Source organism: Leucopleurus acutus (genome assembly GCF_964270905.1).
Source record: "Leucopleurus acutus genome assembly, chromosome: 6".
NCBI lineage: Eukaryota > Metazoa > Chordata > Mammalia > Artiodactyla > Delphinidae > Leucopleurus > Leucopleurus acutus.
In genome coordinates this window covers 32,206,519-32,229,712 of record NC_139149.1, presented here as the reverse complement: position 1 = coordinate 32,229,712, position 23,194 = coordinate 32,206,519, and the positions used below count along the sequence as shown (strand labels likewise).

Below are 23,194 nucleotides of genomic sequence, written 5' to 3'. Positions count from 1 at the left end.
TCTTCTTCCCTGACTGCTATTTCTTTGTTTCCTTGATCTAAATATGTTGTTCTTTCTTTGCCCGTCATTGGAATTCAGTGAGAATCGCCTTCCTGGTCACTGCCTGGGCAACTTATTAGCCTAATTCAATTGTTTTGTTATAACCTAATTTTGGTCAAGGCAGTAGGGAAGAAAGGATTGCTCAATGTTAACAACCTTTTTTGTTGTTGTGTTTGTTCTTCTTCTCTACTCTACAGTTAAATGAATTTCAAATGTAGGCCTGGATGGGAGAAGTCATGGTAACCTGTTTCTGTGTTTTAATGGCTTCTGAACTCCTTATCATCACCTCAAGGCCCATCAACATCTGAGCACTGCCTCACTCTGCCCACACTTCCAGACTTATTTCCCTGTTCTAGCCAGTGTGGCATTCTTGCAGTTTTTCCAATGTAACCACTTTGTTCTGACTTCCAGACCTTTGCACTTGATGTTCCTTCAGTTTGCATCATTCTTCCAGTAATTTGCTTGACAAACTCTAGTCACCCTACAAATCTCAATTTAAATGGCCCTTTCAAAGAGTGATCTTATGACTACTTAATCCAAGGTAGGCTCTCCCTCTTTCATGGAAACTTGTTTGTCTGCTGTCATAGCATGTTGTGTAACTTGCATTCAGAGAATTATGCCTTTCTTTACTCGTTTAATTCTTTTCTTCACCCTTAGACTGACAGGCCCTCCAAAAAAGGACATGACTATTTAGCATATCATTGCATACCCTAAACCCAGCCCAGTGCCCAGCACAGGGATGGCCTCAACAAACATTGGAATTAATGCACTCCTACAAAACACTGTAAAAACTATACTCCAATAAATTTTTTTTTAAATAAAAAACACACTCCTGCTGTTTGAGTAAAGGAAGGGTACATAAAGCAATGAAAACTTCGAGATGGTTTGTATTACTGTTATTAAATTATGTAACATTATTAACATACTGCCAGCTTGAAGATCTGGGAAGAAGTTTTTTTCAGAAAACCTAATTCTATCTTAACAAAGTAGAATTTTGAAAGACTGAAGAGCTTTTGAAAATTTTTTGCAATTTGAGGAAAGCACAGCCTGATCAATAGAATTATTCGCCCAAAGGGGCCGTCCTTTGTTTTAAAATAAGAAAACACTGTATGCTCACAATGTCTTTCATCCTTAAAGCCCTCACAAGTATTAATTAATCCACAAAATGATATCTGGCTCCAAAAGGTAGAATCTGTGACTTAAGGTTTATCTGCAAAAGCCTGCTTTGCCCCCAAGCCATGGCAACTTCCTGAGCTCTGGCCTCCAAATCCTTCTAGCTCAGGAGGTAGCAGATGATTCTCTAAAACCTGCCACAGGCTTTTGACTCCTGCAGGGTTATCCGTAGACATGTCTTATACTCTTTTGATAAACATAAAGATGATAAAGATTTAACATGCTATAAACAGGGTTATTTTTCTTGAACATTTCTTTAGGGGGAAAGGGAAAATGCCCGGAAAATAATTAGGTCTCACGAAGAGTTATAATATGAAATATACAAGATCAGGAAACAAACACATATTAGTATATTTGACATTTCATGTTTAAAATCTTTGCTGCATTACAGAAATGGTTAAGCAACAACACGGCTTCTCAGAAAATAATATAGTCTCATGCATTGATAGCATATGGATTTGCACACCAAGTGGCATAAATGACTTCAGCTGTCAGTGAACTGGGTAGTTTCTGCCCTAAGATTTCAGACTCCAAATAGGAATATATTTTTGTCAGTATTCAAAAGAAATGCATTATGTTTCTGTTTAACCGTGTTGATCACAACCTACTTTATTAAAGGGGAAGTTGAGAGGTAAAGCATGGTTACCAAAGGATGATAGCATCTATGGCAGCATCCACCATGGCAGACTCCACTGTCATAAAATGAATTACTTTTCTCCAAAGGGAATGCATCGAATAGGATACTTTTGCCAGTTGTGCTTAAAGCCAAAGCCTCCCATGATTGCTGGATACTGTTCAAGGAAGTTCTAAATATAGGAGATAAAGGAACTGGGATTTATAGCAGAAAATGTGGGATATAAATAAGCTCAAAGATCCATAGTAAAAATAATGAGTAATAACATCAACTTAAAGGATTTTACTATTTTCTACAGTGTTTTGGTGTATATCATTTTATATATGGTAGTTGATCCTGGTAGGTACTGGCAAGGGAAACTACTGCAAGAACCTAAGGATGATTCCAGAAGCAACACTGAGGCAGGCATGAGGGAAAGAAAAAGAGATGTAGAGATGAAGGAAGGAACACATCAGATTTGCGGAAAAAAAAATGTGAATCTAGGTTAAAAATAATTATACAGTTATATTAGTCAAATATAAAGACAGCTTTATAGGTTCTGGAAAATAATTCAAGTCTTGATGTAAATAGTAACGGATAATTAAAAATTAATCAGAGGGACTTTCCTGGTGGCGCAGTGGTTAAGAATCCAACTGCCAATGCAGGGAACATGGGTTCGAGCTCTGGTCCAGGAAGATCCCACATGCCGCGGAGCAACTAAGCCTGGGGGCCACAACTACTGAGCCTGCGTGCCACAACTACTGAAGCCTGCGCTCCTAGAGCCTGTGCTCTGCAACAAGAGAAGCCACCGCAATGAGAAGCCCGTGCACTGCAACGAAGAGTAGCCCCCGCTCGCTGCAACTAATGAAGGCCCGCACGCAGCAACGAAGACCCAACGCAGCCAAAAATAAATTAATAAGTAAATGAAATTTAAAAAAAATATTAATCAGAATTTGTTGTTTGAGGGAATTGGTGGTTATTTCGGCATCGTCTACCATAATGAAGTAATTCATAACTAAGACGTGTGGGGGAAAGATAATCATTTTTCTTTAAAGTAACATTAAATAAGCAATTTAATTCAAGTAGAGATTGATGAATAAAAGTTGAACATAACCTCTGTTCACAAGATAGAGCAAGATAAACAAGTACTCAAAGAGAGGGTCCAGGGAAACCCAACTCAGGAATAGGAAGTAAATTGGTTGGTAGTTCCAGTAGAGTTTAGAGAGAGAGAGAGAGAGAGAGAAAGAGAGAGAGGGAGAGTGTGTGTGCTTGTGCAGACAGAGAGAGTAACAGACAGAGAGAGATGCAGAGAAAGAGATTCAGAGAGACTGCAAACTGAAGAGGTCAACAAATTACTGTCTTTTTTTCCTTCTATCAGCAGTACTTCCCAATGTCACTTTTACAAGGTTATCTGACCTAGAATAGAGTATTGAGCACTTAGATATATTTTCTTTTAGTTAAACTATCCATAATTTGAGATATTTAAAATGAGTTTCATTTATTGAGAATTGAGGCTGCAGAGTCAAAACACATAACTATAGGCCAGCAAACCAACAAATAACCTTAAAGGTAGGAAGTTATTAAACTGACAAAACTATTTCTGAATATTCTAATTTTTTTAATATTAGGCTATGCTTGATGTATAGGCATAGCACAAATATACCATTAGTTATTGATTAAATTTAAGTAATGACCATAATTTTAATTTTTAAAATTCATAATTAATATATATTTCATGTAAAAATTTTGAGACACTTTAAGGCATTTTTCAAATATAATCCATATATATTTGTACATGTAAAATTATATATAATTGCATATATATTTATATTATGTACACACACGTTCATATAGCTTCATTTTCAGTCTAACTTTTGCCATGTTTCATCAAACACTTCATAGAAACATTTGCACGTGCTATATTTAAAAAAGAGCACTTTATATGTTCTGTAAGGCAAATTTATAGAAAAGAAACACAATTACTTTCTATTCACTGTACAGCTATACTATGCCAGGCCTTCTATGAAGTTTTAATAATAAAACAGTAAGTGAAGCATAGCTCTCCCCTCAAATACTTATAGTGCAGTAAGAGACAAGTAAAAGGAAACAGGCAATTTTAGTGTGATTAGAGATAGAGGCAATTTAGAGACAGAGGCAAGGCCAAGCTGCTATAGGAAGGTAGAATAAAGAAGGGCTACCTGATGCAAAGTTGAGGAAGCAAAGAAATACTTTCCAGGGAAAATGGTCTCTAAGTTGAAACCTAAGTGATTAATTTTGAAAACAAGATATTGTTATATCTAACTAAATTTTAAAATGTCTTTCACTATGAATAGCAGTCATATATTTATTAATCTCCAAAATCAACAATATTGTTTTAATAAATCTGTAATATCTTATCATTAAATCAATTGACAAACATGTCTTTTCTGAACAAACACTAGTCCCAGAAGCAATGTAAGGGGAAGTATGATATAATAAAGAAAATACAAGTCATGACCCCTAACTTCAAAGCATTTATAGTCTAGCCATGGAACAAGTCTATTACCCATGAAATAAGAGAGAACACCACAAAAGAGTGTTGAGATGAAGGAACTATAATTGTTACAGAAAATCCAAATTCCTTCAGGGTGAGAACCATGTCTTAATCATGTTACTATTGCTGGCTTGAGGTTGTGTATTTGGCAGTAGATAATAAATAAGGTAAATCAGAGCCATGAGAGAAGTCTATAGACTTGGTGCTATAGTATAGAAAATAGGAAGCTGTTGAAAGTTCTGACAAGGAGAATGAAATAATGAAGGTACTGTTTAAAGCAGGTTGGTGTGGAAGGTTGTACAGCAGCACAGGATCAGTGGGAGAGGCATGGTGGGATACAGTGGGGTGAGACCAGAAGCATTTGAAGGCCTCAGAAAGGGTGTGCCTGTACACATGGAGAAAAAAATGAGGCCACCACATCCACTGTGGAGAAACCACCTCAGAAAATGTTGACATGTGAAGGGTCACAGAGAAAATAAAGGATCCAAAGAAAATGTGTTCTCAGCCTAGATAAACATTTGCTACTAATAGAAATGGGATAGACTGGGAGTTTGGGACTGACATGTACACACTACTATATTTAAAATAGATAACCAACAAGGACCTACTGTATAGCACAGGAAACTCTGCTCAATATTCTGTAATAACCTAAATGGGAAAATAATTTGAAAAAGAATAGATACATGTATATGTATAATTGAATCACTTTGCTGTACACCTGAAACTAACACATTGTTAACTATACTCCAATATAAAATAAAAATTTAAATAAATAAATAAAATTTTAAAACAAGTCTTCTCTATTAAAAAGAGCTAACTTTTTGGTTTTAACAGCTATTAAAAAAATAGAGATGGGGTTCAATGGAAATAGGAATCAATTTGGGAAGATGGTGATGGTGTGTTCAACTTGGGATATTTCATTTTAAGGATGACAGCAAGATGCGCTAAGAACAAATGACTAAGTAGCACTTCAAGATATATGATGAGATAATGAAAAGAAAGTACACAAGTATAGATCTGTGTACTATGAGCTTGGAAATTAAAAAAGAAGTCATTAACTATTTCATTTGTGCACTCATTTAACACACATTTACTGAGATTTTACTATGTTCTAGCAATTGTTATAATCATGGGAATAGTTATAAACATAGGAGACAATAACCCTGCTCTCACAGAACTTTCTAAGGAGATGACAAACAAATAAAAAGAAACTGCAGAGTATACCACATGGTGGTAAGTTCTATGGAGAAAATTAAATTAGGGTAAGAGAAAAGAAGTGTGGACAGAACTGGTGGGTTTTTAAATTTGCTCATTTGTGTTTAGGGGACACTAGAGAAGAGCTATCTTAAAAGGTGATATTTGAACAGAGATGCGAAGAAAAGGAACGAATGAGCCCTAAAAATTTCTGGGCACCAAATGAAGAATTTTGTATCAGGCAGAGGAAAGAAGAGGAGAAACGGCCCTGTGGAAAAAGTAAGGAGGTCATTTTGGCAGGAGCAGAATAAGCCAGACTCTCGTCTTCTCAGTTTGCATGCTTTGAAGGAGCAAGCCACCATGCTGGAAAAGCCCAAGTGGCAAGGAAGTAAGAGTAGCCTCTGGCCAAAATCCCTGAAGGAACTAAATCCTGCCAGTAACCATGTACCTGAGCTTGAAAACAGATCTTTCCCCAGTCAAGCCTTCAGATGTGACCCCAATTTTGGCTTAAACCTTGAGTGCAAACTTTTGGAAGGCTCTGAGCCACAGGACCCTGCTAGGTTATGCCCAGATTCCTTACCCACAGAAACATGAGATAATAATATGTGCTGTTCCAAGTTGCTGAGTTCTGAGGTAATTTATTTTGTAGCAGTAGATAAATAATACAGTATTGAAGTGAAATAATCACTTACCAGTTGTTCCAGTGGAGGAATGACATCTTTCAAGACATGCTGTGAATGATTCCTTCTGTGCCGGGATACCTGAAAAAATAGTGACATTTGATACTATTATATTATTTTTCTTAAAAAAAAAACTTTAAATGATTTAAAAGAGCGTAATTTAGTAAAAGTGCACATGAAAATAACCATATTCAGATTCATTCAAAAAGGTGAATAAAGTACATTTAAATGGGAAGTAAATGTTTGGGACATTAATTTGAGTAAGATGTGTACTCAAAGACGGCTGGCTGCAACAATATCTCATATTGCATGTGGTCTTCTTACTGTGTGACCCTGACACCCCTCCTGTCAAATGGTGAGGTCTATGTTCTTTCATTTCGAACTTGGGCAGACCTTTATACCTGCTTTAACTAAAACATATGGCAGAAGTAATACTATATGGACTCCAAATATTAGAGCATAAAAATATCATGCACTACCCCCTTGTTCTCTTGGAATACTCCCAGCTCATCTTCTTCCACAGACACGGGGCTCTGCTCCTGCCTGCATGTTCTCTCTGTTGTTGGAGCTTGGAGCCCCGCTCTCTGGGAACAGGAGGTGTCCACTCCCTTGCCTGCTGAGACCTGTGGAAAGGGGCTTCCGGGGCCAAGATCCCTTTTTCCAGAGGAAAAGCAGAGATCTGAGTTTACTTTCGTTTTTTCCATTACGGGTGTACCCTTGGGGACAGGTGGGGAGGGAAGGTGAGGGCTCTGGGTGATGCTATGATGTGGCACTGGCTATTGAGTAATAAATTTGCTATGGATTGTAAAAAAAAAAAAAAAAAAAGTCACCAAATCATCCCATACAGAGAGACCACAGGGAGAGACCTCGTAAGTCTTCTAGATGACAGACTAGCTGAGGTTCCAGCAGACAGCCAGTATCAACCACCATTCACATGAGTATAAAGATATGATGATTCCTTCTTCCAGCCATTGAACCACCCCCAGCTTTCAAGTCTTCCCAGCAGAGACCTCAAACACTGTAGGAGAAATAAGCCGTTCCTGTTGTGCCTTATCTGAATTTTTGACCAGATTCCATAAGCATAAAAAAATCATTGCTTTACACCTCTATGTTTCAGTGTGATCTGCAATGCTGTAGTAATGACTGGAACAAAATATTTAATATTGAAACACTTTGTGTTTATGCTATGTTATGAACTCAGCTTTTTCGGAGTTAATGTGCTATTAATTTCCCTGTCTTCTACTATTATCTAGATATATATAAATATATAATAATCACACAATAAGTACTTTTGGAACAAATTTGTTTTAAATGCCTTATTGTTCTTTCTCCTGAAGAAGCATCGTAGACAGATTCTATAATTAAAAAAAAAGTGAGGAATTTATAATTAAAAATCATTATCTTGAAAATTTAAGTAGAAGCTCTCATTAAGAGTACTATTTCACTAAACAGGAATTTTCCAGTACTTTGAATGAAGGAGAGAGTGGAAAGGGTTGGGACAAAGCACTAGGAAGAAAAAGGAAGAGACAGAAGCAGAGACTGAGAGAGACAGAGAGAAAGACATGAGTGCAAGGAATCTTTAAATAAAGCAGGCTCAAGTACCATGTCTAGAAAAGAACTTTGGATGTCTTTGACTCTGCTTACCAGCACATGCAACAGACTGAGGGGATTAGATCAATGTCTACTAAGATTCTGAGGGAACTGTATTCCCAAAGAAACCAAAAACCTGGCCTAAAAACCCTGTGATTCTATTCAATCCCTGAATCCCATATTTGCTCCACAAAAACTGAATTATGAAGGCAGTACAACCTTCAAGGAAGCCATTTTCTTCAATTCCCACTTCAGATGTGGCCCAAGAAGGATAATGGGGAAGGAACAGACTCCAGAAAGCAGAGCCAGAAACCTGGAGAACAATGGATATGGGAAATTCTCCCAGAAAGAAGAGCCAGAAACTGTCTCTACTGCCAGGGCAGGGTCTCAGAGGACCTGCCCAGCAGGATTACAATCATCACTTTGGTCCAGAGACTGTTGGTCATTTACCATTCTTTCCTTTACAAACGAGACAATTTTTGTTTGTTTGTTTATTTCCAGGTATTAAGTTCTTGCCCCACCATTTTCTATTGGATATGATGGGGAGGGCAGGACAGAGAGCTTATTTTTCAAGTTCTAAATTCTTAACACCCTGGAGAAAATTTGGGCCTGAAGAAGAAAGCTACTTATCACCAGAGATTCTGGAACTGGAGCTTGAGGCAGTAACTGGATGGGACTTTTGGTTGTCTCCTTTGAGGAGGTGTATGGGTGTATTTCTAAGTGTTGGAATACAGGTGCAAATTGATATATGGGAGGGAGGAAAAGACTGGTGGTCACTCACCAAATTCTGTGCTCTCTTTCCTGAGCACATCTCCAGACTGCACTCTCAGCCTGCCTTACAGTTAAGAGTGGCCACGTGACTAGTTCAGACCAAAGGCAAATGAGCAGAAATCATGAGAACCACTCCCCCTCCAAGGCTATTAACCAGTGAGTGCTCCCCCCGCAATGTTCTCTTTCCTAGTATACTGGCTGGGAGTAAACATTAACCGAGGCCTTATGGGAGGATAAAGATGCAAGTTGGGGGCCCTGAATCACCATGTCAAGAAAAGCCAAGCACAGGCCAGGAAAATTCACTTTGTTTTATTTAGTAAACTTTTTATTTTGGAATAATTTTATACTTAGAGAAAAGTTGCAGCGAGGACAGAGAATTCAGGTAGAAAAATTCCTTCGAACTTGTATATAGCGAGAAATAAACTTGTATTTTGTGGAGCCATCATGTATTTTAGAGAATTTTATAGGTGTTAACATTACCCTAATTAAGATAACCATAGTTGACACTCAATCAATGTTTAAATGAAAGGTCTTTTGCATAAGAAAACTGTGAACAGAATAATAGTTCATTAGAGAAATCCTAGCAACCAAAACTTCATACCTGTTATTCATTGATATTTCAGCTTCTCAGCAGGGGGAGAATATACATATATTTGGTATTTAAGCCTCTTAAGGAACTAGAATTTGTTTTATATTGCTATGCATTTAGAATTTACTACTCTCAACTATTACTCATTATACTAAGATTTATAATCTTCAGTGAAAATTTAGTATACATGTCATATTCAGCTTACAAAGGTCGGAGAATTCTGGGATAGAGGGAGTTTTCTTGTTCCATTTTCTTGCTGGATTTATAGTCTTGGCGTAAAAGTCATTCTTTTGGCATGTAAAGTACCTCAAGCTTTAAATGTTAGAGAAAGCAGTAGTATGTAAATGTCTCCACGATACGATACCAATGACGATACGATACCAATGAATAGGCACCTGGGCATTCACTTGTGTCAGTTTTACCATTTCTTCTATGGCCAAGTCCATGCCATCTTTTGTCCTACCACTACTGGATTTTAATGGGCATAGTGGTCCACAAGCCTCTAAATATTCCCTTCTAGTCACCTATAGAAAGCTTTCTTATAAGGCAATGCTTCAAAATGTGTTGTATACATATTGCCAGGGGTACAAGAGATGATTTTAGCTGATGAATGTTTCAATTTTAATTATTATTTACATAATTTTAAGGTTTAGTAGAAAAATTTATCACATCAGAGCCATTTATTAGTGATATGAATACATTTTCCATTAATATAAAGTTATTTAAGTATATGAAATGTGGGGGAAAAAAGAACAAGCACAATAAGTGAATGACTGAAGTTTGGGAAACAAATTTTAATGGGAAGAAATGTAATTAGAAATGACCAGTTACTAAGTGCATACCACCCTTGAAGGAAACCATTGGTTCCATGGTATAAACAAGAATTCAACTTGAGAAATGATACAACAATAATACTGCCTGCTAACATTTACTGAGTGCCTATTAGTTGCCAGGCACTGTTCTAAGTGTTTTGCATTTACTAAAATATTTAATTATCACCCAAACATTAAGAGATCAATGACATATATTTCATAAAGGTAGAAACACAGACACACACGTTTAAAGTAACTTTGAAAATCCATAGCTAGTGAAAGCATGGGTGATGTTTTAACATGGATCTAAGCCCTCAGCTATTGCACTTTACTGTTTTTCCAGAAATATAAATGTATATGTATAAAGACAGTCACTAAATTCTTGGGGAACTACAGAGATCTCCTGTGTGCATAAGTGGATATTCCTAAGGTAGAAATTTGAAGAGAGCCAAGCTTACAAATTTGTACACATTGATGCAGGAAGTTAGAAATCAGATTTCAAATCTGTTATGAATCATCTTACTATTCCTTTGGGGAAGTAATATTGCTGATCATTCCTAAATCAATAAGCTAGCTAATCTATCATGTTCAATCAAGTTATGAAGATACGGAAGAAAAGAAAACTTTCATCACCTGTCTTTTGCTTTAATGTCTTTCTCAGTTAAGCATTAGGTACAGAAATATGTTATGCCAAATCAGATTATGCTGACTGAAACTTATCATTTAGGAAATTCTGGATCCAAAGTTGCTCAATTGTCTTGCATGGATATCTGAAAAACTTAGGATGTTTCAAAAGAGCTGTGCTTCTGTGACATACTTAATTGAAATAATAATTGTAAAGAAAATTTGAGGTCAATCACAGTCTCATGAGGTTAAGTTTGAACGGAAAAAAGGATTCTCCTAAGCCACAGTATAAACAGAGAAAATCTTACAGCTTATATAATTATTTATCAATAGCTTATTGGCAGTATCTGATAACTTTGCAAATTTCTATGGGTCATTCTCCTGAGAAACAGTCCCACTTAAGACATCAGTTTGGTTTTTTTTTTGAAGTGCAGTTGATTTACAATGTTGTATTTATTTCTGCTGTACAGCAAAGTGATTCAGTTTTTCTTGTATATATATATATACACATATATATATTCTTTTTTATATTCTTTTCCATAGATTTTTTATGAACCATTCATTTTAGCCAGTAAACATTTCATGTTTAGTTACACTCATATGCCAGTAATTTCCAATAGTAGGTGCTTAAAATGTACCTGTTTGTTGACATTATAAAATATCTCTAATACTAGTATTGCAAAGACAGCACATACTTCATTTTGGATAATCCTTCATTTTGGATGAAGTTCTTGATATCAGAACTTTTAAATGTACCTGACATCAAAAAACCTACATCTTGTTCTGCAAATTGCTTCTGGATAAGTTTCAGAATGCTGGCAAGGTTGGGCTCCATTGTTTAATCTTAGATCCTTTTCACTTTTGCAGGAACTGTTAATTAATCATTGAATTTGAAAACCTAAAATAACAGGCAAAATATTAGCAGTAGCTTGATATAAAAATTTTAATACATTATTTTCTCTGTGAAGTACAGAAGTATTTCTTCTGAGGAAGCTTGAAAATATGATTTATATGTATGTATGATTTATTTTTATGTCTCCAAATAATCTGAAATAGTATACAGATCTTCCCTCTAAACATAAGTGAACATGTATGTATACCCACCACATATTTAAGTGTTTATAGCCTGATTTTTTCTTGCTAGTTCTTTTACTCTTAAATTATGAAATATTGGTTTCAATATCATTTTACAATTCCCATCTGAGAATTTTATGAATTGCTACCTGTCAATTTACTTCCAGCATTTTAGCAGAAAGAGGCCTTAACAATTCCACACTTCTCCAGCCTATTTATTAAGAATGTTACTTAACAGTTTCTTTTGAGGTAACATGGTTATGTCTTAAACTGTTTTTTCTCTCACAGTATTCTGCATCTTAAGCAACTGAGCTTTCATAATAAATACATGAGTTGATGGCAACCCTTCCTTTGAGGAGAAAAAAAAAGTCAGACCTTATCTTTTTTTCAGTGATGCCGTCTTCCTATTGATTTATTTTTCCAGTAAATAGAAATCATCTGTAGCTACCATTGAAAAAATAGAAATACAAATATCTTTTGACTTGGATTTTTTTGAACTCAAAATTAGGTTAATATTATATATCACTGCAACTTTCTTAGATCAAATCTATGAGTTTTCTCCTTTATCACTGCACACTATGCTCCCTGCTTCCACTCCTCTGCCCTCCCCAGGTACTCTAGCTTTCTAATTGTGCAAAGCAAAGTGGAACATGAAGTATTCAAGATGTGTAATGCATATTTTCCTTTAAATTCCTTTTTGTTCTTATTAGAATAAGCATCATAATTAAGTTTTTCAGATACCTTTTCCTCCAAGAAAAGGAATTAAAAGTCCCTTTTTCAAAGTGTCTCTATTTTTTCTTCCATTCCTTTTTTCTTTTAACTATTTAAAAAATATGAAACTGATGGGTGGGTCTAGTACTTGATATATTACAAACTGTAAAAATAACAGAATTTGAGCATATTATTTTCCTTGTTTAGGAGCATCTACTGTGAGAGTTATACATAAACATGAAACATTCCACATAGCTCTGATTTTAAATAGATTACCATTTTTGATGAAAGTTTATATCTTGTGGCTTAGAACTGAAATAAAATCACTTGAATAAAAGCATTAGTTCCAACATTTTCACAGACATGTACATTTTCTGAGGCATACCTCCCGTTAGCAACCTCCCTGGATACTTGGATGAAAAACAGAAATAAATTTTTGGTTAAGTTTAGTTTTTATCTTCAGTTTCTCAAGAGTTTTTGTTTGTTTGCTTGTTTGTTTTTGGTGTATCCCAAGTCTTATGTTCAAATCTTCATTTGTTTTGCAAGTTCTTTTTCTTAAAGCTACTACAATCAGAAGTTAAGGAAAGTTAGTGAAGCTTTTTTTTTTTTGGAATGTGGAGAGGTGGCCAGTATTTCTTAAACTCACAACAATTTAGCTGTTTAGAAATAATAAACATCAACCTAAGTGATGGCTCTATTTTTTCAATCATGTGTATGTGGTAGGTAACTGATTTTGAAAAAAAAAAGGAAGATAAGAACATATAAGGACATTACCTTATCATGCATTTAATATTCTAACTTTACATATTTGTAGGCACATATAAAATTTACGCATGCCTCATAATTATTCTACCACTAACTAAATGTATCCTTCCTAGTCCTAATGAGAGGTAATGACATAAACCATGGAAAACCCAAATCTTGTTATACTCCTTATTAATGTACCACAGTATACTGTTTAACATTTGTATTCTCTTCCTCCATCTGCCCACAATATCATTCAATTACCATATTGGGCATAAGCAAATGTCTTTTTTAAAATTTTTTTCCATAAACCTTTTTTGGTTGTACATTGTCAGTCAGAAATCTGACACTCTCATCTCTTTTATCCCCTGCAGAAAATGAAAGATTCAGAAACCTTTTGATGGGTATACTAAAGTTTATCAGCTTTTTTTTTTTTTTTTTTTTTAAGTTTCTTGAGTATTCTTTAGTCAACATCTGGGTCACCTGAAGCTCTCACCAGCCTTTCAATCCTGGGATAAGTCAAGCTGAGTGAAATTCAGCTTTAACCACATATTCTTATCCCAGATAGCCAAAGGTAAGTGCTTGCTGGAATGATTCTAACTCCTTTATATTTTCCCTCCTTTATTTAGTCACAAACATGTGTGTTCCTCCAAGAAGAAAATCAAACTGCCTCTTACTTTCCTTTTTAAATAAAAATGAACTATATACAGCGCACACTTCCTTGTTTATTGCTAAATACTGTTTTAGTTTTCTCATTTTTTTTTTTTTGCATACTTTCAGTAAAATGTTTCTCTCCAAGAATCTTCTCAGACTGAGAGGTATCATTCATACAGAACTTGGACGCTCCACAATTTTAGCCTTCAAATGCACTTGTAAGATAAAAACTACCAGAAGCAAGAAACACAGAGATATCTGGGTAATACAATTTTTTACATTTTCTTCATGTGAAGTGCATTTATGTATTGTCTTAATTTTTAGCTTACTTTTTTTCTTTATAGGTTCATATATATTTAGCCATGAATTTCCAAATTGATATGAGAAAATAAAGGCCAAATAGACACAGAAACATCTTATTTCACTCATAATACTACTAATGGTATTAGATCTAACACATTAGATAATTCATTAGAGCCAGAGCTAAAGTTACTACCATTAGCAGATAAAATAACTTATTCATCTCTTTTACTCTCCATACAGAGATATTTTACTCTGTAAACAAAAGGAAAGAGTTTAGATAGATTAAGAAAATATAGATGGGTATCTAGAACACTTGGGCCAAACGGATATTTTCTCCACAATGGCAAGTCATATGTTATTTTTTAAATAAAAAGATTCAAGGCAGTAGAAAACAAACCAAGAAAACTATCTCAAAAAACCTCAAAACAAAGGAAAACAGTAAACAAATAAACAGTTATTGAGGGTCTAAATTATTAAAATGGTCTACCTATTTTTAGCTAAATGAAACAAATCATTGTCAAATCACCATTTGGCTATGTTGGGCAGAAACAAACTATATCTAATTTCATGATGTTTAACTGTCTGGAAATACTCAACAGATTAGAAACAGGCTTTATTTTCAGTCTCATATTTCAGTCTCTTTCATTGTCCAGAAAGGCTTAAGTTGAAATATCAAATTTACTTCTTACTTTTTCAGGTATATGTTCAATCAGTAAAGAAGAAATTCTCTTCTTTGGAAAGCTGTAATCCACGATATATCAAGTTTGATCTATGATATGTAAAGTTTGACAAAGACATTTACCCACAGTCAGATTTCTATAGTCTTTTGACACCTTTCCTTGCACATTTTTTCTTAGTGCAAAGATGGAAATGTACTATGTAACTCACTGAAAATGCTCTCCCTGTGTCGAAAGGTCACTTCTAAAAGCATTGTGGGAGGCAAAGCTTTTAATAACTATGACGTTCTTTCAAGAATTAATGGACTTTTGGTCAAATATTTAAAACATGCATACAAATGTTGTTGGCACCTTTAGTGAATGTCTAATAATCGTATCTTTCCAGTTTCCTTTCTTCAGTTATTTTTTGAGGTTTTCATAGACCCCAAACTCACCTTCTACTGACAAAAACGCAGATTAGCTCTGAAGGTTAATCCAACTCAGCAGGATTGAAGGATGGCACTTTTCCTTGGTCGTAAGTACGTTGGCTCAGGCCAGACAGCTGTTAGGACATTCTCCTCTGGGAATCGTGCCCTCAACACCCACTGCTGATGCACATACATGGTCTACTGGCTGCCGACTTCCATGCCCATCTGCTCAAATGGCATGGTGCCCACTCACAAGTTGGCTGGATCCTTGCCCTTAGTGTGTAGGTGCCAGGCAATGATGGGTTTAGATGGGCAGCCTGCATAATACTACAAGTGACAATTTTTTTCTCTCTCTCTCTCTCCAGTATCTGTCTTCTGTGCCTTCTCTGAAAGAGACACTTATGTTTCTCTACCTCTGCTTATACCTGTGGACACATGTGGCCTTTTACAGGTAGATATACAAATACACTCAACCTGCTACCAACAGTAAGATGATAAGGAAGAATCCACAGAGCCCCAAATGACAAGTTCTAATTCAGAAATGGGATGGATTGTGAAAATCCCGACCACCTGGAGTCTGTCAGAAGAAATTTAGCAAGGGTGTAAGTACAGCAGATCTCTCACAGATAGCAATGGCACCAGGAAATAGCTTAAGTTACAACACTTTTTGTCTGTCGCAGCTCCAGCACAAATCACTTGCCTTGCATTGAAAAGGCACGTACAACAGAAAACGAAATAAATCAGGCAAAAAGAACAAGCTTAATGGGAACACAATTTATATGCTCAATGGGGGCAAGGGTACAAGCTACAATATTCAGACCTCAGAAATAACCCTTACTGGAGGTCCTAATAGAGAGAAAAAAGAAACAAAATAGCATCTCTCTTTCCAATCTACAGGAAATCCGTGGAGAGGAATAGATTGGCATAGGAGGTTGTGACTTTAATGATCCAAAGCATATGAATGCTTGTTAGCAGACAGACATAAGTAAGAACAACAGTAATAGTTGCATCTGCAGCCTGGCCTATGGCACTCAAACCAATCAGGCTGCTTTGGAAAGCAGTGCCGGAAGGTATGTTAAAGCTTTGCTTTCCTTGTGTGTTTATTTAAGGGTGATTGAATTCAGGGTGTTGTCAGTCTGCCTTGGAGAATGGTTATCCAATGTGTAGGCATGATCTTTCTCCCTGAATATGTTCTGTTGAGTCAGTTAGTTATGTGTGACTACTTGCTCTGTCCTCGTCTTTATACAGTGCCAAAATCCTCCAGTCCAAGTTCCAAAGGAACAGGGCCTAAAAACTTTTGGCTTGAGAATCAAATTAGGTTTCTCTGCTTCCCTAGCCAGAAATGCGTAAATACCCAATGGCCAAAACCAAAGAATCTGACATTGTGGAATGAATAGAGCTGTCATATACCACTAAAGTGTGGAAATATCTACTGTTTGAAGTCAGGACTAGTTCAACATCTTTAGTAATCAGAACAGACTTCTTTGGACACCTTCATGGGTTAGTCTGAATTTTGATTGGGAATGTTTCTGGCAAGCTACTGATTCCAGATATCAGAAATGCAAGAACATACGGTTTACAAGAGAAAATCTGCCATTTTTTCCTATCAAAAAAAAAAAGTTCTCAAAAGCAGCACATTTTCATAAAAGACAGATCCCTCATCCTGTTTTCCTTATTGACCTTCAAGTTAGCACCATGCCTTAGATGTATACTTAAATGAAAACTAGTCAAAGAAGAGGTAAGTTTGAATAGTTTGAAAAAGTATTTATGAGAAACTGAATTTGGAATTATTTGGGAGCTGCTGGTGAAAATAGACAAAGAATGGGTGTAGTCATCCAAAACTCTTCAATCTGATTTTTATTCTACAACTCTCAGAGCGAGCTCCCAGAATAAATCATTTTCCTCATGACTTACCACACCTTGAGTATTTTACAGTAAGAGTTACATACTACTAACTTTTTGAAAGTGAAAAAAAGCAGATGTCCTATCTAGAGACTTTTGAGGGTAAGGACCATGTTTTACTCATCTTTAAATCAACTGAACTTAGTATAGTGAGAAATACATATTATGGAAATGGTCACTTCAAACTTCATATTGCATCATCTTATACATGTGACCTATTTTTCATTGAATTTACCAAGACCTTCAAAAGCTTATAATGCCTTGCCCTGTGATACCCTGTTATAAACAAATTCATCATTCTTTCCAAAATATGGACTAAGTCAGTAGTCATTTCCAGACGAAGTTCCATAATTTCTCATAGGAGATTTGCCATCTATCCTTACTGAAATAAGGTTGAACTTTCAAAATGATCCCTCCATTAGTCTACAGTTGAAATAACTGACACTAGTTGGATAATATTATAGTTCCCTGATCTATGTAGTATACCCAATGCTTGGGGCTTACACTCCTCTTCCAGAGGAAAAATCTGAGAAGATAAATAGATATAGATAGGTATAGATATGGATATAGATTTAGGTAGATATATTTCTGTAATAATGGTTTTAAGTAGCATTACACAATTATGTAGATTATTATTTTGAACAGTTCTATTTTCTATTATCACTTACCCACTGGGAAAATTGTTTTACCTCTTGGTGCCTCTATTTCCTCAGTTGTGAAATATGCAAGGTATAGTTGTCATTCCTCATAGGATTCCATTAGAAATAAGTAAATTAAAACATATACAGCTTCAACCACATGGTAAGTACTCATTAGCATAATCTCTGCTATACCAATCATATAATTCCTCTTTCAACAGTCCTTCTAGTAAATGAGTAAATATATTTTAATGCATGGATAATTAACATTCAGTCAATGTTCTTTTAAAGTGTTTGATGCTTTTAAAAACTCTTTTAAAATGATTTATTTCTTTAAGAAACTCCAACTATTTCTTCTAGGATACTCTGAAAGCATTTTAATAGAAAAATCTTTAAATACTCAAGAAGTGGAGTTATACTGGATATGCACACAAGGAGGTGGGTATCCTGGGGTTTTAGAATTTTGCCTACCACAATCCCACCTCTGGCCCTCAACAAATCATGTCCCTCCCACAAGCAAAATACATCATCCTATCCCACAATTCCAAAGAGTCTTGTTTTATTATAGCATCCACTCAAAGACCAAAATCGCATCATACAAATCTAAATCTCATTATCTCACCAGCTCAAAGACCAAAATCTAGTCACCTAAACTCAGTTTTGAAAGAAGTTGAGCTTGACTGAGATCAACTATTAAGTAACAGAGGCAGGATTCAAACACAAGTAATTTGATTCTATAGCCAGTGGTGTTTAACAACTTTAATAATGTGTACTATCCATGAAGTAGTTATGATTACTGCCCTCATTGCATAGATGATAAATCTAAGGCAAGTGAAATAAGATTGAAAGTTAGCGAGTGTCAGAGGCTGTTGGTTAACCCAGATTCATTCAATTCAAAACCGCGTGTATGCTGACTCCAAAGCTTTTAAATGCTGAATCTACTGCCTCTCAAAGTGAATATTCAGGGCTTCCCTAGTGGCACAGTGGTTGAGAGTCCGCCTGCCAATGCAGGGGACACGGGTTCGTGCCCCGGTCTGGGAAGATCCCACATGCCACGGAGTGGCTGGACCCGTGAGCCATGGCCGCTGAGCCTGCACGTCCAGAGCCTGTGCTCCGCAACGGAAGAGGCCACAACAGTGAGAGGCCCGTGTACTGCAAAAAAAAAAAAAAAAGTGAATATTCAACAAATGCTTGCTGCCTGTCCATCATATCACACTGTTTGTAGATCAAAATATAGACTAGTGTTTATCAACTTGTACTGAACTATTTTCTTACACCTAAGTGCCTATTCTATTTTCATCATATTTCAAATAAGAAATTTTTATAATCATCTTGAACATTATCTAAATGAAATAATGATAGCAATGTTTTGGAAATCAGGAAGACAAATAAACTAATGGTGCATATACTTTACTATAGTATTCACTCAAAATAGTGCTACAGATTTGTATTTGGCATATCCTGGAATTGGAAAATTACTATCTATCTGTTCTAGATATTATACCAGCTGAGGTAAAGTTGCCAAAGTGGACTTTAGTTGAAACTTGTGGATTGAACATATACCTTAATCCCCCCTGTGTACTAAAATCAGAGTAAAAGGATAAAAACATATTCATAGAGAATGAAAATGTGCGCAAAAGTGGATAATACATCTCAAAGAACTTTTGGAAGATAAAAAGTTATGAAAGCATTGTATATTACTTCGTAAAATGAAAAATCTACAACCTCAGTGTTTGCAGCAGTGGAAGATGAGGATATTAAGGACAAAAAAGTTAATAAGTCTCTCTCTCCCCACAGAATGTTCAAGAGGCTCATCACTTGGAAGCACAAGGTACGATAAGAGATAAGGTCAAAACTGCCTGCAACAGCCATTATCAGAAAAGCTGGACTCCCAGGCTCAGTCATTCAACACACTCATTTATTCATAGCCAGGAGACCACTCCCAGACATGCATGAGACAGACATTAAATCAGGCAGTTTCCAGAATCTTGACTTAGGATCACCCGGCATTGCAAAGGGAAGAGAGGAGTGCAGTACTGTGAACTAGGGGATTAAATCCTATGTACCAAGCAATGGAACCCTCAGCACCCATTCTCAACTTTTCTCCCAGAAATGCCAGTGGCAAAAAATGTATCCCTTCTCCCAGGAGACTTAAGGAGTCTACTCTAGAAGGATGAATGGTTCTAAAGTCCTTCAGATACTGAAACTCAGATATCCTCAATGAAAAGCTTGCATCAACATGTTCTACAAAAAAGCCTGGCAGTCAACAAGCCCAACATGCCAACTCCAAAAGAGGCATTTTAGTGCCTCTTTTTAAAATATGAGCATGCAGGAATGAGTTAAAAGAAATTAATTAATATATGATATATAATACTATATAATATTTATATATTATACTTATAGGTCATATATTATATAACACTTATATATGAGTATAATTACTACATTATATGTATAATAAATTATAATCACTATATTATATATTTATTTATTGAGCGTCAAATACGTACAACATGTTCAAAGTGATGAGTAAAATAACCTCTGCTTTAATGAAGTTAAAGTCTTTGGGGAAAATCCCAAAATGGAAGAGGAATATCAAAACACGCAAATCTAAAAAGGAACCCAAAATAAGCAGAAATTATACACAAAAAAGAAAATTTAAAAAACAACTATTGTTAATATTATCAAGAGATAAGAAAATATATAGGATTCATAAAAACAGGAACAATAATAATAAAGAGAGGCATTTGTAAATTAAAAATGTAAATAAATATATTAATTCAACATAATTCTTGGAGGATAAGAATAATAAATATGTCAGGAAATAGAAAAAGAGCTGGATTATAAAAAAGAATAAATAAAAAAAATAATCTGAGAAGTTCAACATCTGCCTTATAGGAAAACCACAAAGGACAAAAATTAATTTTTAAATGCATGTGAAGAAATTTTAAAATAAAGTACAAGCAAATATCCCAGAAGTTTATAATATGAGTCTTCTGGTTGAAAGAGACTATCAAGTGTCTGGTGTAATAAATTAATAGGTAGGTCATGCAATTATAGAACACTGGAAATAGAGAGAGAGAAAGATCACATACAAAAGGATGGGAATCAGAATGGTGTTAGGCTTTTCTAAAACTGACTGGAGGCTAGAAAAATGCTTCCACAATTTAAGGAGAAAATACTGTCAACCTAGAATTATGTAGCTTGTTAAACTATCAATCAAAAGACAGAATTGAATAAAGACATCTCCAGATATAAAAGGACTCAAAGCATCTGTCTCTACTACATTCGTATTGGGAAACTCCTGAGGAAAATTAGCAAAATGAAGGATTTGACCAAGGATAAGAAGGCATTGTAAATAAGGCCTGGATACATAAAAAAAAAAGGCAAAGAGGAGCCCATGTTCACCGATGTGTGTCAAGCCAACAGTCTTCAGTCCAAATTGAAGTAAGGTGATGGAAATCAATAAAAAGAAAACAAAATTTTAAATGTGGATAGACAATATTTAATGTTTCTGTGTTTGAGGAAAAGATTGGTAGGAGTTTGAGAGATTTGCTGGCATCTTTGGGTAAATTAGCTATAGATATGACAAAATATAAGTAAATTAAACTAAGGCAATTATTAAGTCCATGAAAAAAGGTTGACTACAAAAGGAATGATAATTATATAATAATTCTTGGCTCAACTGGAAATATTTAGAAAATCACAATAATGTCAACTAGTGATTGAAACAAAAATTGTGACAGAACTATAATGAAAAGAATGAGGGAAGGGAAGGTGTGAGTTAAGAGTGCTAATATTAAAGTATCATAACAGAAAGTTAATATATAATGCCTAAAATAGATAAATCAGGAAAAGTCCGATGGCACATAGTGTTGAAAAACATGAAGGTTAATGGAAATAAGAAACAACAATACCAAAAAACTAAAGCTGTTGAAGGTGGTAGCCGCTAGCAAGTGAGATTGATGAGTAGACAGATGGAGAAGCCAGAGGAATGTTATGTTTAATTAAAAGCTTTCTAGACTAATGTCTTAACTTCATGTATAACTTTGATAAAAAAAATAATAAAACTGACTACAAGTTAAGTGTAACTTATCATAAAAAAATTAAAATTTTTTCCAAATAGTCTTGAAAGAGAGAGAAAGAGAGCAGGCAATTCTCACACCAGGAGTCTTGGTAATCAATCTCTATCATGAAAAAGTTCCAATTGCCTATCAGAGTTGAATACAAAAAGAATTTTAAGTCTGAGTCAGCAGAGAACAACTGGAATAACTTAACAAAATCACACCCACAGAGCAACTAGTGGATTCAAGCCCTGCATTCACCACTAATCTGCATGATTTGGGGCAAGTTATTTAACCTCTCAGTATCTCAGTTTCCTCATCTACAAAATAGAGAATATAACAGCTTACACCAATAGAGTTATGGGATGATTTAACAGATTAATACTTTCAAAGTACATATGAGAGCACCTGGTATGTAATAAGTGCTGTATACACGTTAGCTATTATTATCAAAAGAACTCCTGAATTCTGAACCCTAAGAGAGTCCTCCTAAAATAGTGGCTTCCTTAGCCCTTTCATCTTCCTAGAGTTCCCAGTTGAAGACTCACTCCCTAAATGTACGTTCTAAGGGCAGGGAGAGGCAGGGTCAAAGGAGAAGACAATGGGAAGTGCCCCCTCTCCTATTCTCCCTGGTCTCACTTTCTCTTCTCCAGTGAAAGCATTTCACACAGACAAATGAGCCTTCACAAAACAGATAGCCAAGGAGTGAAATGGTTACATTTGTATTTAGCACCATATCCCCAAAAAGCATGCATGCTATTATTTAACCAGATGTTTATCTTTCTGGACATTAAGTGGGAGAGGCTGGGAAATAACCCCTTGCTTGTTATTAGCGGGTAAGGTGCCATTAGATCCCTGGTTCTGTGATGTCCATAGAAAGATTTTCAAGTTTCTGTTTTTTACAGACATCTACAAAGAAAAAAGAAAGCCTCTTCACTAGTCACCTACTTAAAACCTTTTCATTTTCAAATGAAGGGAAGCTGCCAAAATTGTATTAATTTTTTAAAAATAACTCTCTCACTAATGCTCCCCTTGGATAAATAAAGAGGGAGTCTAATTCTGAGCCCATTTTTTCTCCTCCATTGTGTACCCACCACAAGGCACAAGTCAGCTCATTAGTGCTCTCGGCAAGGGCCATCATTTTTAACTGAACAAAGTGTTTGTTTGGAGAGAAATCAGTCACATGGAGTAATTGTTCCCAAACTGTGATCCTGAGCATTTAGGGGAGAATCCTCTGTGGTTCATTTAGGAGATATTTTAAGGGAAATGTGAAGGCTAATAAAGTACAGGACCAAGTGGGAATGTTTTGAAGATAAAGGGACATAGAATGGTCATTATATTGGTTTGGGGACAGGGATTTGAAATCAGTGGCAGTTCAAAAATGAGGGAGAAGAACCTTAAA

At 35.6% G+C, this 23,194-nt stretch overlaps 1 protein-coding gene across 1 annotated transcript in view; it reads right to left on the bottom strand.

Moving 5' to 3' along the window:
• Nucleotides 1-23,194, bottom strand: part of ARHGAP15 (Rho GTPase activating protein 15) — a gene marked incomplete at its 3' end in the record, with an annotated part of 621,352 nt that overhangs the window by 538,591 nt on the left and 59,567 nt on the right. The window contains exon 3 of the mRNA XM_082841317.1: nt 6,245-6,313. Within this exon, the coding sequence (XP_082697443.1) occupies nt 6,245-6,313 (69 nt within the window). The remainder of the gene's footprint in view (nt 1-6,244; nt 6,314-23,194) is intronic.